Source organism: Brienomyrus brachyistius, unplaced genomic scaffold, assembly GCF_023856365.1.
Source record: "Brienomyrus brachyistius isolate T26 unplaced genomic scaffold, BBRACH_0.4 scaffold38, whole genome shotgun sequence".
Classification (NCBI taxonomy): domain Eukaryota; kingdom Metazoa; phylum Chordata; class Actinopteri; order Osteoglossiformes; family Mormyridae; genus Brienomyrus; species Brienomyrus brachyistius.
Window position 1 is genome coordinate 3,314,201 of NW_026042313.1, and position 17,118 is coordinate 3,331,318.

Below are 17,118 nucleotides of genomic sequence, written 5' to 3' on the forward strand. Positions count from 1 at the left end.
TTTAGCAATTCTTATACAAAAATGTTAAATTAACTGCTTGCAGAAACAGGAATTTGAGCCTCATATCATTGACCCGCATGCATCTTGTGAGCAGGCGGAACACTGGAGGGTCACAGGAACTACCTCCTCACATTCCAGATTAAAGCCCTTCACAACCCATCATACTGCTGTCTGACGCTGTCAGCGTGTAAAGAGGACAAAAACATTCACGCTCTCATTTTAATGTTCTCTGGGAACGATGAAAGCAGAGGAATAAGGAGTAAGTCTGCGTTTCAGAAATAATGAGCACATAAGAAGGGAGATGAATTAACAGCCTTAAGCTGCTAGGTAGTTGGTTTTCATCTGTCAAGTGTGGGCCAGGTAATCTGGCACCAAAGTGAAGGCGAATGGGAGCATCTCTGCTTCTGACTTTGGTCATGGGGTGGACTGCAGCTGTCAGGGGATGGCGTGTTCATGCTGCGCATTTAGCTGTCAGCGGAGGTGCCCTTGGCTGTGGGGGAGAGAGTGGGCACAAACACTGCTGGTGGCCACATCACGCTGAGACTGAGGGGACATTTTTACTGCAAAGGCCAGTGAGATGCATTTCTGCTCTGCGCATGACAATGTGTGTGCCTTCTTCAGCACCACTGCATACACGTTTGTTTGGGAGTTTTTGTTTCATTGGATGTTTATTCGTGTCGCTTGTTTTGCCTGCTTGATTGGTCTAGCTGTTGCTTTGGATTAAACGCTGATGTCATTAATGTTACAAGCATAGCCATCTTCATGCGCTGCAGCTGAGTAGTTATCTTTGTCTCCTGCTCAGAGATGCATCGCAACCCTCGCCACTGCTAGCACCTCAGAGTGGGGCCCCCCACATTGCACTGGGGCCCCACCTGCGCCCTCCTTTCCTGGGTGTGCCCCCTGCCCTGTGTCAGACACCAGGTGAGCCCCGCCCATTTGCAGCACTGCACCCTCTGAGCTGTAACCATTAGAAATAATTATTAAAAGGAATCTTCAACTTACAGTGTAGCCAAAGGTTCCTTTTAAAGCCCCGACACTAAAAATAGGCAACATCTTAGTGTTTTTCTCCTGTGTGCAGCTGCTAGGTGAAAGGGTTAGACTTGCAATCTTTGGTTTGCATCTTTGACAATTTTTAAAAATAATTTTTATATTTACTCCATACTTATAATAGCAGCTATAAAACACTTATTACACAGCAGGTTATGCATTGTTATGTGAATCAGTATATAGTCATGGGAGCTGCTTATACCACATTATATTTTGTGTACTTGGTATATTAGTGGTGTATATGGCGGTTGGGTTGCAAACATTCCTTCAAAGTTAAAGTGCTTCTTCCTGATGGATGCAGGATATGGCTTCCTGCAGCCTGCCCAGGCGGAGATTTTTGCCCGCCAACAAGAGCTGTTGAGAAAGCAGAACCTGGCAAGGTATTGTGGGAATTTGGGGGGTAGTGTTACAGAGCAACAACAACCTGGACAGCAATAAGAAAGCTCCATTTTACCATGCAATATTTTGCAGCTAAAATCGTAATCAGCTTAGCTGAACAATGTGAGTAGTGGTTTCAGACCCAAGCTGGAGTGCAGTGAAATCCAGCAGCACTGAGACATGAAATGTTACATTTCCTGCCCCCAAAAAAAACAGCTGGCTCCTGTGCTTGCAGGTTGGAGATGTCTGCTGAGCTGCAGCGTCAGCGCCTCCTGGTGGACACCCTGGGGCTTCCTCCTGGGCTTCCCACAGACCACCCAGCACTGCGCAGCCTGCAGGACCTCCCAGAGGGCCACCCACTCCGTGAGGAGTTAAGCCGCCGTGGCGCCATGCTGCTGCTGCGCCATAGCACTGCCCCACTGCTCTCCTTTGGCCACCAAGGGGCAGTGTCCTGCACAGCCCCTGGGGATCCTGGTCCCTGCAAGAGCTTGCGGAAGGGTGTGTCTAGAGACCAAGCCGGAGAGAGCAAGGAGGTACCAGCAGAGGGCTGGCTGAAAGATGGAGATGTGGATGGGCTGGCTGACGCCATCAAAGACTCTGAGAGCGAAACGGAGGCCAGTGAGGATAAGCCGGCTTCCGTCAGGCATGCACCAAGGGCTCAACTGGCCTCTGTCAGGGATGCTGCCAAGCCCAGCTTGGGAGGCAGGGAGCAGGGTGAGGTCCCTGCTCAGCTCAGTGCCTCTGGCAGTGCGGCAGATCCCAATTCTCCCAGCCACCCCCTCTTCACCCTGGGCATAGGCAAAAATGAGGCCAAGTACCTTCCAGCCACTGTAGTGCCACCCCTGCCCACGTTGCCCACGCTGCCTGCCCTACCAACATTACCGGGTCCCACACTTCCCTTCAGCTTTCCCTACACAAGTCCCTATCTGCACACAGGTAAGTGCTTTCAGAGTGCTTTTGCTCTCAGTCGCCATCCTCCAGTTTATCTCAACCCAACCAGAAACGTGCTTTTGGGTTAAGTGCTTTAAAAATCCCCAACAGATTTTTCACGCAGAAGAACATGATGAAAGCTTTCCACTTGTTAAAAATCCACAATAGCACCTTTATGATATTTCCCGTTCCTCTTCGCAGCAGTTATCAAATTCCATGAAGTGAAAAAAGGGAACGCAGTCCTTGGTCATACTTAAGTAATTTGAAAAGAGTGCCATCAAGCGATGATCTTTTGTTGATGCTGCTGTAGTGGCAGACAGGGTCAGGCAGGAGCAGCAGGTATGTGCCTGCAGTCTCTGAGGTCTCCTTTCTCCCTCGTGGGTGTTGGGCAGGTACCATGGGGGGGCTGTTCCTCGACGGCGAGGATGTTGGACCTGTGGAGGACATTAGCAAGTGGACGGTGGAAGATGTGTGCAGTTTTGTTGGTTGCCTGGCTGGGTGCTCTGAGTATGTGCAGGTGAGAGTTCCTCATTGCTCTACTGTCTTAATGCTTCCTGATGGTGCGAATGGAGCTCCTGACTGTCACTTAAATTCACTTGTGGGGAAATTTTCATGCAAAGCATCACATTTTCCGAGCATCTGAATTAGATCTGAATATCTTTATTGTTGCTCTATAAGTCCTGGGGGTTGGTCTCTATGACGAGCGCCTGGTGGCCAGGTCTGCACCCATGGGGCCTGGTCGGGCACAGCCAATGGGCTCACTACCTGTAGGAGGGGCCAAAGGGGTCGGGCGCAGTGCGAGTTTGGCAGTGGCTGTAGGTGGGGACCTTGGCGGTCTGATCCTTGGCTGCAGAAGTTAGCTCTAGGGACATGGAATGTCACCTCTCTGATGGGGAAGGAGCCTGAGCTGGTGCGTGAGGTTGTGAAGTTCCGGCTAGATATAGTTGGGTTCACCTCGACGCACGGCTTGGGCTCTGGAACCAGTCTCCTTGAGGGGGGTTCGACCCTTTTCCACTCTGAAGTTGCCTGCAGGGAGAGGCGCAGAGCGGGAGTGGGCGTACTTATTGCCCCCTGGTTGGGCGCCTGTACATTGGGGTTTTCTGACTGTTGTTTGCGCCTATGCGTCAAGCGGCAGTTCAGAATACCCACCCTTTCTGGAGTCCTTGGAAGGGGTGTTGGAGAGCGCTTCTCCTGGGGACTCTCTTGTTTTGCTGAAGGACTTCTATGCCCACATGGGCAATGACAGTGAGACCTGGAATGGCGTGATTGGGAGGAACAGCCCCACCTCTCTTCACCCGAGTGGTGCTTTGTTGTTGGACTTCTGTGCTTGTCACAGATTGTCCATAATGAACACCATGTTCAGGCATAATGGTGTCCATATGTGCACTTGGCACCAGGACACTCTAGGCCGCAGTTCGATGATTGACTTTGTGATTGTGTTGTCGGACTTGCGGCCGCATGTCTTGGACACTCGGGTGAAGAGAGTCCAGAAGAAGAGAAGAACTGATCACTACCTGGTGGTGGGTTGGCTCCGCTGGTGGGGGAGGAAGCCGGCCAGGCCTGGCAGGCCCAAGCATATAGTGAGGGTCTGCTGGGAACGTCTGGCAGAATCCCCTGTCAGGGAGAGTTTCAACTCCTACCTCCAGCAGAACTTCTCCCATATCCTGGGGGAGTTGGGGGACATTGAGTCCGAATGCGCCATGTATCATGCCTCCATTGTGGAGGCAGCTGACTGGAGCTGTGGCTGTAAGGTGGTCAGTGTCTGTCGCGGCGGCAATCCTTGAACCTGCTGGTGGATACTGGTGGTGAGGGATGCCGTCAAGCTGAAGAAGGAGTCCTATCAGGTCTTTTTGGCCTGTGGGACTTCAGAGGCAGCTGACAGGTACCGGCAGGCCAAGCGGGATGCGGCTTCGGCGGTTGCTGAGGCAAAAACTCGGGTGTGGGAGGAGTTTGGCGAGGCCATGGAAAACAACTTCCAGACGGCTTCGAGGAGATTCTGCTCCACCATCCGGTGGCTCAGGGTGGGAAAGCAATGCAATATCAACACTGTTTATGGTGGGGATGGGGTGCTGCTAACCTCAACTCGGGATGTTTTGGGTAGGTGGAGGGAATACTTCGAAGACCTCCTCAATCCCACCGACACGCCTTCCAACGTGGAAGCAGAGTATGGGGACTTGGGTGTGGACTCACCTATCTCTGGGGCAGAGGTCGCTGAGGTGGTTAAAAAGCTCCTTGGTGGCCAGGCCCCGGGGGTGGATGAGATCCTCCCGGAGTTCCTTAAGGTTCTGGATGCTGTGGGGCTGTCCTGGTTGACACGCATCTGCAGCATCGCATGGACATCGGGGGCAGTGCCTCTAGACTGGCAGACCAGGGTGGTGGTCCCCCTCTTTAAGAAGGGGGACCGGAGGGTGTGCTCCAACTATAGGAGGATCACACTCCTCAGCCTCCCAGGTAAGGTCTATTCGGGGGTTCTGGAGAAGAGGGTCCGCCAGATTGTCAAACCTTGGATTCAGGAGGAGCAGTATGGTTTTTGCTCTGGCCGTGGAACAGTGGATTAGGTCTCTGCTTTTTGCAGATGATGTGGTTCTGTTGGCTTCATTGGACCGTGACCTTCGGCTCTCACTGGGACAGTTCGCAGCCGAGTGTGAAGCGGTTGGGATGAGAATCAGCACCTCCAAATCCAAGACCATGGTCCTCATCCGGAAAATGGTAGAATGCTTTCTCTGGGTTGGGGATGGGGTCCTCTACCAAGAAGAGGAGTTTAAGTATCTCGGGATATCTTGGTTAGTTCATGAGAGAGGGAATGATGGAACGGGAGATTGACAGGTGGATTGGTGCGGCATCAGCAGTGATGTGGGTGCTGCATCGGTCTGTCATGGTGAAGAAAGAGCTGAGCAAAAGAAAAATCTCACGATTTACCAGTGGATCTACATTCCTACCTTCACCTATGGTCACGAACTGTGAGTAGTGACCGAAAGAATGAGATCGTGAGTACAAGCGGCCGAAATGGGTTTCCTCTGCAGGGTGGCTTGGCTCTCCCTTAGAGACAGGGTGAGAAGCTCGGTCATTCGGGAGAGACTCCGCTGCTCCTCCGCATCGAGAGGAGCCAGATGAGGTGGCTTGGGCATCTGCTTAGGATGCCTCCTGGACGCCTCCCTGGTGAGGTGTTCTAGGCATGTCCCACTGGGAGGAGGCCCTGGGGAAGACCCAGGACACGCTGGAGGGACTACATCTCTCCGCTGGCCTTGGAACGCCTCGGGATTCCCCCGGAGGAGGTGGATGAAGTGGCCGGGGAGAAGGAAGTCTGGGTTTCCCTGTTGAGACTGCTGCCCCCGTCACCCGACCTCGGATATAGCAGGAAATGATGGATGGATGGATGGATGGATGGATGGATAAGTGCAATAAGATTCAGTTTGCAGTTAAAGACATAAATACAAATAAAATAAAAATATGTTAAAATACCAGTAAATATTTTAAACAGCATCAGAACCGGTGCATTACTGAAAAATAGCAATTCAATAAAATAGTGCAAGTGGTAGGTTCAGTATAAACAGAAAAAAACAGTATATGGTAGAATTAACAGTGCGAAGTATCCAGCAGTAATAATAGTGCAAACAGCATATAAAAACCCTGCAGCAAATGTGTGAAGGAGTACTAATATATCATCTGATGAAGAATGTGTGTGTTAACTGTCAGAAAAAAGGTACAGCCCTGGTACAGTTTTATACCCCAAGGTACAAACATCCTTAATGTACCCCCAATGGTACAAACATGTTCCTCAGGGTATATTTCTGTACCTTAAAAAGGAGCTACAGCTAGGGTGCAATTGGCAGAGAAGGTTCAGCCTAAGTGGCAAGTAAGTGTAACCTCAAAGGGTACATACTGTGTTTTTGTGACTGTATACAGACTGGTGGGGTTTAGTTAGGACCATGTACCTCATTGAAAAGCAGCACCCAAACCAACCCCCAGGTGACACAGTGGCTGAGATCTGATGGGCCGTATAACGGCTCAGTTGACAAGCGCCAGCACTCTTGTCTCCTGCTTTCATCTCTGTATGCATGTAGCTTGCATGTTTTTCCTGCACCGGTTGCATGGAAAATCAATAGATGAGTGTGCAACACAGAGGGAGATGATGTTAGGGGGATTTGAGAAAGGGGCAGGTATGAGAGAAATGCTGTTGTGCTGCAGTGGGTGAGTTTAGAAAACCTGCATTGACACGTACAGTACACTGTATATGATGACAGAATGCGTATGCATGGAACAGGACATTGTGTGCCATTAGTAGACGTTCAGTCATGTACTTGGCCAGTGATTTATGACCTGCCTTTACTCTTGAGGTGCGTTTAGGGGAGGAGCATGCGAGCCATGGTGTGATAGAACCACACAGACATCACTGAACTGCATCATGAAATGCCAATTGACTAAAATCAGATGGGTAGGTCATGGTGGAGGGGTGAGTTAGGTTTCGTTCCCTTTAAGAACTCGCCAGCGTCCCCCCAGGTGTTCCAAGAGCAAGGCATTGACGGCGAGACTCTGCTGCTGCTCACTGAGGAACACCTGCTGAACACCATGGGGCTGAAACTGGGCCCTGCGCTGAAGATCCGCTCCCAGGTACCGCTGCCTTCCTGTAGCTGCGGCACCACCTCCCATATCCCGCATACCCCCAATGCTCCTGCATCCTCACGCCTCCTGCCATTTAGAAACTACAGTAACCTTTTTATAAATACTAATAATCTGATTATTAAGCTAACCCATGGTTGCAGACCTAACCTTTGTTACAGGTTGTTGTTTTGGGGGACTGGGCCCGGAGGGAGGGAGGGAGTGAGAGAGAGAGAGAGAGAGAGAAGAGAGAGAGCAAGCCCAACATATGTGCCCTTGAGAGGTAAAGTGGGCTATCCCGCAAAAACAATGTTTTGAGAAAATGAGCTCCAAAGTTGAAATAAAAAAAAAGAAAATCAGTGTGCCTATACCCTACAATTGATATATATCATAGGTAGCACAGATCTCGGTATATTTAAAAGATAGATAGACCCTCAATAATTAATACTGGACACTAAACTCATTTTTGACTGACATGTGGGATAGCCCACTTTACCTCTCAAGGGCACATATAGCTGTTAGCTGCAGAGAGGAGAGAGTGCTCCTAAGTAGGCTCTTATCTAAAAGTAATCTTGATATAATTTCTGTCTCGAATCGTGATCTTTTCTATACACCGGCATGAACGTGTTCATCGTTGTCTAAAATCAATAGAACTGTTGACCATTATAAAAACACATCCATCCTGCAGTATCTGTTCATCCTGTACTTATGCACTCTTTTGTCTTGTACTTGTGTTTATAGTAATTTAGCACATTACACCATTGATCTGTACCGCTGAGTACTGTGTACTCTGACAGCACATTGTTGTTTTGAGCTCCAAATAAGAAGATTACCCACTTTGTATTTATGTGACAATAAATCTGAGTCTGATTGTATGTATGTAATTCAAAAATCTGAAAAACACATCAACCAATTGGCTGTGCCCAGGAGAAGTACAGTCTTCTGTGAGGTGCAGTGTTGTTAGTGAGTGTATAAGTTATTGCAGTACTTCTGAAAGGACTGTAGAGGGTGCATAGTGTTACAGTGCTAATGTATTGTGTGCTGGCTCCTCCCCCACAGGTGGCGCGGCGTGCTGGCCGGATCCTCTACATGACCAGTCTCCCACTTGCTCTCCCGCTACCGCAATCTGTTCTGCGGCCTCCGGACAAGGATCTGGCCCCCAGTGACATGCGCCCTCTGTCTGGGGGCGTCACCCTATCCCCTGCTCCGGGGCACCCCTCGCCCAAGCATGAGAACGGCTTCTCTGCAACCTCCTGTGAGAGTGCCAAGCAGTCCTGCTAGAAACAGCATGGGACTCTCCCCTGTGCCTGTGGGGATGCTTTTTGGAGTTGGGGAGGGGCTATCCGCCTATCTAGACAGGTTGGCAGCAGCTCCTGATGTCTCCTTTTTGAAGCTGCCAAAGCACTCACTGCATCACCTTTGCTTCCCTCTTTAGTCACAGAGAAGTCAGAACAACACAGAGGAGAAAGAGAATACAAACAAATCCCTGGTCCTTCGAGGACGGGAGGAAAAAAGTTTCTTTTGCCGTCTTTCCCTTCTTGACAAGCAGATGCCTTCCCAGCGAACTCGTCGATGCTCCCGATCTACCCAAACCTGCCAGGGGTGCAGCTGAGAATTATGTGTTTTGGATAAATGGGCCATTCAGCCCCATGTCATCTGTCCAGCTCTTATGAGCACTTAAGCAGTATAGGGTCACCGTAAACCTGGAGCTGAGGGCAGGAGGCAGGGAGCATACTGGGTTGCTTGTCCGTTCATCACAAGGCACTCGCTTTCACTCACACAATACTGTAAATTTCAGAGATGCCAGCTTAACTGCATTTTCTGGACTGCAGGAAGAGACCCACACAAACACAGGGAGGATGTGCAAAGTTGGGGACAGGAATCAAAGATCCAGTACTTGGAGGGACCACACCCCCCACTCCCATTCAGTTCTGAAGAGAAACTTTGTTTGTAAATATGAAAAGCTGCAAAGCACATTGTTTCTGCAACTATGCATTCCGTGGTTGTATACCAAAGATGAAGGGTGGGATACACAGAGGTTCGGACAAGGCCTGAGGTATCTTCTTCACAGACCTGACAGTGTGGGCTTTAAGTGGGCCTACTGAGCTGAGGTACATACAAACAGGAAGTAACAGAAGTAAACTCATGGACAGAGACTAGGAATAATGGCTGCCTAGTGATGACAACTATGAAGGACCCGAATGTTGCCTCTGTCTTTATATTGCTTACTACTGAAGGGGAGTGTTCTATGCTCAAATGTACAGTGGCATTTAAAAAAATCGAGTTATATAAGTAGTACATTTTTTTAATGTATGGCTTCAGTAATGACATTTTCCATTATTAAAATGTGGCTTGCTAACTGGTGGTACTCTGGTTCGAACTCTTAAGCATTCAGTGATATTTAAAAAAAAATATCTTGAAATAGCATATAAAAATGAAAAATTGTGTTTTGTTGTAGTTTGGTTTGTGTAATTGTGTTTAATTCATCCTTTAAATGGATGCCAAAGATTTTACCATTTTCCGTATTGGTTACAGGAAATTTAAAGGCACAAAACTCTTTATGCAAAACATCTGTTATGAACTTTTTAGCAACAAGAAAGCAGACATTAAAATGGTCTTTACATCTCCCCAATAAGCAATGTCTCTGTTCTATTTTTATATTTACTCCTAGTAAAATAAATTCTCTTAAGAATGCAGACTCTCTCCATTTCCTTTCATGGTGAATTTCTAGTAGTACTGTAATTGGTATTGTAAATGCTGTTTATTACATATTGTCGAGAATTTTTGAACTGGAATCAGGATGGGCTGCATATGTAGCTTTTGTGGGTGAGGCTGGATTTAATGTGCTGAATAGGAGGAGGATGACACGTCCCTGCCTGCTTGGAGACATCACTACCACCCTTTGTGTGGCCATCAGTTATCATGAGCTCTTCCACACCACCTTGGGGGGCATGTAACACAGAGCATGCGCTAACATTTCTCACTGGTGTGTGGGATGCTGTTTGAACAAGACCTGAGAGATCAAGCTTGGACAGAGTGACCCTGTTTCTTCATCATAAGGTCACTTTTCTCATAATTCATAATTTTCCTTCCACCACACTCCTCATGTCTGTTTGAGGAGGTTTTCTCGACATGGAAAGCATACAACAGAAACCCTTATGAGTGGGCAGCTCTTCTTCAGGAAATGGCTTTGCCCTGTGGCTACTTGGGGGAGTGGGATGGGGGTCCTCTGGGGGACCTAACCCAGAGATTATATTCTGTGGTATTCTCTTCCAGTATATTGATATTCCTTTTATTTTAGATTTTCAGATTTTTGAATATTGCCATAGAGGGAAGCTGTATTGGACTACTTCAAAAGCAAACTGTGAAATTTAATTCTTGCCATAGTCTTCCTTCACGTATTTTCCAACAGATACCAGCATACGCAACGTATTTATTAGACATGTGCAGTGATTTTTCAGGAATGTTATCATACAGTTATATTTCATTGATTAGCAGCAAAGAGGTTAATTACCACTCAAACCACATATTTGTATGAGACTCCCAAGGTTTAGCCGCAAAGATGCACTATACTAAATATTAAACAAACACATTCCTTATTTAGGAGATGCTTAATTTCTGCTAACCATCTACCTAGCTACAGTCTTCAGATGTCAAATGTCAATATGCAACCAAGAAGCAATCATATCCCAGTGGTGCCATGACAAAGATAATTAAAGATGATTAGCCTCCAAGAGAAAATTTGCCTAAACTGACCGGTTTCTGCAGCACTAGCAATGAAATGTCTGATGAGGATTGCAGCAAACTTTACAGACACAGATGCCAGGGGCCCAGAAACCCGCCCTTGCAGATTAGTCAGAGGTTCTGTAGGTGCAGTGTGAATTGTTTTTTGTGGTTTTGCTTTTATAGTTTTAGGAAATGTTTAAGCACTTACAGAAAGAGAGACAGTTCAAATCCTGTATTTTTTTTCCATTAACAACATGTATTATGTTAAATTGAGCTTGAAGGGGATGTGACCAAAACTGAAATGTAACACAGAGCTTCAAGTGACATGACTATGAAATTGATTGGAACTGAAACTGGAATGGTATGCAGCTAAGGCTGCCATCCTTGGGAGTGTGTGGGTTGCTAGGAGACTGTAAGCCAAGAGGACTATTCGTGTATTTGCACTATTATCAACAAAGATGACCTTTGAATCCTCTGGTTGAAAAAAGAGTTAAGTTCTCAGATTTGCTGAGGGCAAAAAATATCCAATAAAGAGAACAGAAGGGATGAGGCAGTGGGCTGCGCTGATGGCACGGTAAAGGCGGGAGCCATGGCACGGCAGCCTGTGCAGACAGCACAGGTAAGGGTGGGAGCCTAGACAGGCTGTGCAGATAGCACAGGTAAGGGCGGGAGAATAGACGGGCTGCGCAAATGGCACAGGTAAGGACAGTAGCCTAGACAGGCTGTGCAGATAGCACAGGTAAGGCTGGGAAACAAAGAGGGCTGTGGGAAAGGGCAGGAGAATGGGCAGGCTGTGCAGACAGCATGGGTAAGGGCGGGAGCCATGGCACAGTGGCTTGTGCAGACAGCACAGATAAGGGTGGGAGCACAGACAGGCTGTGCAGACAGCACAGGTAAGGACGGGAGCCTGGACAGGCTGCGCAGACAGCACGGGTAAGGGCAGGACCCACGGCATGGTGGTCTGTGCAGACAGCACAGGTAAGGCTGGGAAACAAAGAGGGCTGTGGGAAAGGGCAGGAGAATGGGCAGGCTGTGCAGACAGCATGGGTAAGAGCGGGAACCATGGCATGGCGGCCTGTGCAGACAGCACAGGTAAGGCTGGGAAACAAAGAAGACTGTGGGAAAGGGCAGGAGAATGGGCAGGCTGTGCAGACAGCATGGGTAAGGGCGGGAACCATGGCATGGCGGCCTGTGCAGACAGCACAGGTAAGGCTGAGAAACAAAGAGGGCTGTGGGAAAGGGCAGGAGAATGGGCAGGCTGTGCAGACAGCACGGGTAAGGGCGGGAACCATGGCATGGCGGCCTGTGCAGACAGCACAGGTAAAGCTGAGAAACAAAGAGGGCTGTGGGAAAGGGCAGGAGAATGGGCAGGCTGTGCAGACAGCATGGGTAAGGGCGGGAGCCATGGCGTGGTGGCCTGTGCAGACAGCACAGGTAAGGCTGAGAAACAAAGAGGGCTGTGGGAAAGGGCGGGAGAATGGGCAGGCTGTGCAGACAGCACGGGTAAGGGCGGGAGCCATGGCATGGCGGCCTGTGCAGACAGCACAGGTAAGGCTGGGAAACAAAGAAGACTGTGGGAAAGGGCGGGAGAATGGACAGGCTGCGCAGACAGCACAGGTAAGGGCGGGAGCCATGGCATGGCGGCCTGTGCAGACAGCACAGGTAAGGCTGGGAAACAAAGAAGACTGTGGGAAAGGGCGGGAGAATGGACAGGCTGCGCAGACAGCACAGGTAAGGGCGGGAGCCATGGCGTGGTGGACCAGGAGTAAGGGTAGAGGGCCAGGGCGTGACGGGCCATGCAGATGGATCCCTGATGTTATTACCTCACCTCCTAACCTAACAGGGTACTTATGCCCAACACACCTCTCCATCCTGGGCTTTAATGAATACACTCACAGATATATGATTGTGTAGTACTGGCTTAAAAGTAAAAAAATATATATGAGATTCGGCACCAGCAAAACTGATAACAGATAAGTGGCAAAATACTTTTCAAGTCTAAAAGCTACAAGGATATTTCAATTTAATTTATTTTTATATAGCACCATTCACAACAGAGTTGTCCCAAAGTCATTTACATGGATGTGTTGTGATACTCTCTGAAATGAGGTTTAATGTAATACAGAATGGGAAAAAGGAAGGAAATAAATTAAATGAAGAAAGCCAGAAGACAACAGAGGAGAGGAGCCAGAATCTCTCAGGTAATGAGAAAAAAAACCTCTAGGGGTCCAAGGTCAACTGGCTGCCCAACCTCCCTGGGCATACTAACATACTGAAAACAGAAAAGAGTGGACTTGCTTGCTAAAAGCTAGGAATAAGCTAAGACAAAGCCCATCAAGGAGTCCATTATCCACGTTAGCCTGTGTAGGGTGGCCAAAGTCCATCAATAACTTTGTTCTCCACGGTGGCCTGTGTAGGGTAGCACTGAAGGCTGCACCCACGATGATACAATTCATAGGTCCCATTCACAATATGACCCCTCCATGGGACTGAACCAGGACTCCTGCTCAGATGGTGCCCACCCTGGGCTCCACTTGGACATGTGGAAAGGCAGGGAGCATGCATGATCAGAACACATAAATGAACAAGCATAGTAGATAAAAATGACATGTACAACAGCACCAGCAGCCATAGTTATGGTGTATTTGGTTGTGGGTAAGTGAAACTGAAGTAATAGTTCTAAGGTTCAGATTTAAAAACTGAGACCAAATTGTCATCCCAAACATGGGCTGGGAAACCATTCCACAATATACGGGTCATGTAGCAGAATGCTTTACCGCCCAGTCTCACTTTATTTATATGTGGAATGACAAAGAAACCTACACTCTGTGATCTGAGTGGACGATGCGGCTTTTAAACTTTACCATAATTCTGTTAGGTATGCAGGAGCTAGACCTTTAAATACGCTGCAGGTATTTAGTGTGCAGTGTATCCTCCCAGATCACAGAGCATTAGTAGCATTAGCAGAGTCACGCTGTCAGCATCAGTTGCCATTGTTATGTCATTTACGACTTTAGTCAAGGCAGTTTCAGTGCTGTGTCCCGGATGGAGCCTGACAGGAAACAATGCAGTATGTTTTATCTCTCCAAGTATGAATGAGATTGAGCAGTAATTATCTTCTCAAGAACTTTTGACAAAAATGGTACATTAGAGATAGGTCTGTAATTGCTGAGCTGCTGTGGATCCAAACTTGGCTTCTTCAGCAGTGGCCTGATTACAGCTACTTTAAGTTGTTCAGGGACATCACCTGATAACAGGGATACATTCATTATGGCAGTTATAGGTCTTTCCAGAACTCCCAGGGTTTTGTTATGAAGCTTCGCGGGGATTGAGTCCGGAGGACAAGTGGTTGGTTTGATCTTAATTTTTTAGCTCTTGTACATTAATTCAAAAACATTAAGGGTGTGTTCATATTCCATTTGCACTGAGGTTAATTGTGAGCCATTTCAATGTTTGAATGTTTGTAGTTTTATCATTAAAGAAGTTCATAAAATGTTGGCTAATGAAATTACTTGGTAGTAGAGTTTGTACCTTATTTAAGAACATAAGAACATAAGAACTATACAAACGAGAGGAGGCCATTCGGCCCATCAAGCTCGCTTGGGGAGAACTAAACTATTAGCTCAGAGTCGTTAAAATCTTATCTAGCTCTGATTTAAAGGAACCCAAGGATTCAGCTTGCACTACATTATCAGGAAGGCTATTCCATACTCTGACTACACGCTGTGTAAAGAAGTGCTTCCTTAAATCCAGCTTGAAATGTTCTCCCGCTAATTTCCACCTATGGCCACGAGTTCGTGTATTTAAACTAATGCTGAAGTAACTATTTGGTTGAACAGCATCCAAACCTGTTAGAATCTTATATACCTGGATCATGTCCCCCCTCAGTCTCCTTTGCTTGAGACTGAACAGATTTAGCTCAAGTAACCGTTCCTCGTATGACATTCCTCTAAGACCAGGAATCATTTTGTGGCCCTACGCTGCACCTTTTCTAAGGCCACAATGTCCTTTTTAAGATATGGTGACCAAACCTGCACACAATATTCTAGGTGAGGTCTCACCAAGGAATTGTATCATCTTAGCATTACCTCCCTTGACTTAAACTCTACACACCTGGAGATATACCCCAACATCCTATTGGCCTTTTTTATTGCTTCCCCACACTGGCGAGAATGGGACATGGAAGCATCAGCATACACACCAAGGTCTTTCTCATGATCAGCTACCTTTATTTCAGTGACACCCATGAAATACCTGTACTTTATATTTCTGCTCCCTAGATGGAGTACCTTACATTTATCGACGTTAAATTTCATCTGCCAGGTATCGGCCCAGTCACTAATTAAATCAAGATCCCGCTGTAGCTGCTGAGCCGCTAATTCAGTATCTGCTACACCACCCACCTTGGTGTCATCTGCAAATTTCACCAGTTTACTGTATATATTGGTATCCATATCATTTATGTAAATTAGGAACAATAGTGGTCCTAAAATCGAACCCTGCGGTACCCCACTATGAACGCAAGCCCACTGTGACATTATGCCTCTTATAACTACTCGCTGTTTCCTATCTGTTAACCAGTTATCAATCCAGGTCGCTTTGAGTTTAAGTAGGAGCCTCTTGTGGGGGACAACATCAAAAGCCTTTTGGAAATCTAAGTAGATGACATCATAGGCCTTCTTATCATCAACTTCCTGAGTAGCTTCCTCAAAAAACTCCAACAGATTTGTTAAACAGGATCTACCTCTCCTAAATCCATGCTGGCTATCCCGCAAAATGTTATTGGAGTCCAGGTAATCTACCATTTTCTCTTTGATTATAGCCTCCATAACTTTACCAGTTATACAAGTTAGACTGATTGGCCTATTGTTAGACAAATTACTTCTATCCTCTTTTTTGAAAATAGGCGTTATGAAGGCGTGCTTCCAATCAGAAGGTACCACACCTTCAGATAAGGATTTTTGAAACAGTAAAGTTAAGGGTCGGCAAATAATATCCCTCATCTCTTTTAACACTATAGGTAAGATGCCATCAGGGCCCTGTGATTTATTTATTTTGAGCTTAGCTAGGCTTTGCAAAACATCAGCTTCAGTTATATATATATTAGCTATAGACGATGCTGGATAGGTAATAACTGGTAAATTACTAAGGTCCTCAACAGTGAATACCCGTGCAAAACTATCATTGAACTCATTTACTATATCAATGTCGTTTACTATTATAAGAGCCTTACTATCCTGCAGATTAGTAATTTCAGGTTTTAGAGCTCTTTTAGACTTAAAATACTGGAAGAAACTTTTAACGTCATCCTTAGCTTCCAATGCAACCATCCTTTCGACATTTCTTTTAACTCGTCTAATATAATTTTTTAACTCAGCCTGTAGACTTAGATATTCCTGCTTAATTCTGTCATCATCAGTTATTTTCCATTGCTGGAACAAAGCCCTTTTCCTTCTTACTTTATGCTTTATTTCCCTAGTAAACCACCTAGGTTGCAATTTCCTAGATTTATTCTTGCTGGAAACAGGGATGAAGTCCTCTTGCACTTGCAATAATGTGCTTTTAAAAAATTCCCAGGCCTCTTCAACAGTTTTTTAACTCCATCCAGTTCACAGTTTCTAGTGTCTAGTGTTCTATGTGTTCTGATCAAGTTCATTTGTTAGATGAACTATTGTTTTAAAAAGGTAGCAAGGGTTATTTCTATTGCAATCAATAAGGTTAGAATAATAGGCTAAATGTGTCATGTAAAGGGCTTTTATTGCTGCAGGCTGTCAGACCATGCCAACCTGATCATCTCGAAGTCCATGGATTTCCATTTGGCCTCCAATCTGCAACACTCGTGAAGGCATCAGTCTCCATGTCTACATGTATATTGAAGTCTCCAAGTATTATAATATTCTCTAAGTTAATTACTAAGTCATATATATTCTTGAAGTACACAGACCACCGGGATTGTACGACAGCATTCGGGGAACTTCTCTCTGACTTAGTGATTAACTTAGAGGATATTATAATACTTGGAGACTTGACAGCATTGCTTCAAATGTTGTAAAATATTTGATGTTGTTAAAAAAACTGAAGCCATGATTGAGTTAAAAATAGCTGCCAGGCCACCCTCACGTCCAGAGCCACTGTATGAAACTAAACCCATCAGGTGAGGCTTCAACAAGAGATATATTGTCTGTGGGTCTGAGCAAGATTTCAGTAAAAAAAAAAAAAAAAAAAAAAAGTCTACACCAGTGTCCAGCACCATATTAACAAAAAGTGATTTACTTCCTAAAGAGTGAGCATTCAATAGTGCACATTTTATGATGGGTTTATGTTCTGACTCATTGAATCTTATTAATGGAACTGATACTAAGTTATCCACACATGAGCCCCCAGTGGAACATTTAGATACAAGTCTTGGTCTATTAGAAACTTTCTATGGTCACAACT

At 46.4% G+C, this 17,118-nt stretch overlaps 1 protein-coding gene across 2 annotated transcripts in view; it reads left to right on the top strand.

Moving 5' to 3' along the window:
* Positions 1 to 9,650, top strand: part of LOC125722369 (sterile alpha motif domain-containing protein 11-like) — a 49,532-nt gene extending 39,882 nt beyond the window's left edge. For both annotated transcript variants that reach the window (XM_048998522.1, XM_048998523.1), the window contains exons 8-13: positions 803 to 921; positions 1,349 to 1,427; positions 1,661 to 2,361; positions 2,748 to 2,872; positions 6,856 to 6,966; positions 8,014 to 9,650. In XM_048998522.1, coding sequence (XP_048854479.1) covers positions 803 to 921; positions 1,349 to 1,427; positions 1,661 to 2,361; positions 2,748 to 2,872; positions 6,856 to 6,966; positions 8,014 to 8,235 — 1,357 coding nt within the window. In that variant the 3' untranslated portion in view covers positions 8,236 to 9,650. The remainder of the gene's footprint in view (positions 1 to 802; positions 922 to 1,348; positions 1,428 to 1,660; positions 2,362 to 2,747; positions 2,873 to 6,855; positions 6,967 to 8,013) is intronic.
* The last annotated feature ends 7,468 nt before the right edge of the window (positions 9,651 to 17,118 follow it).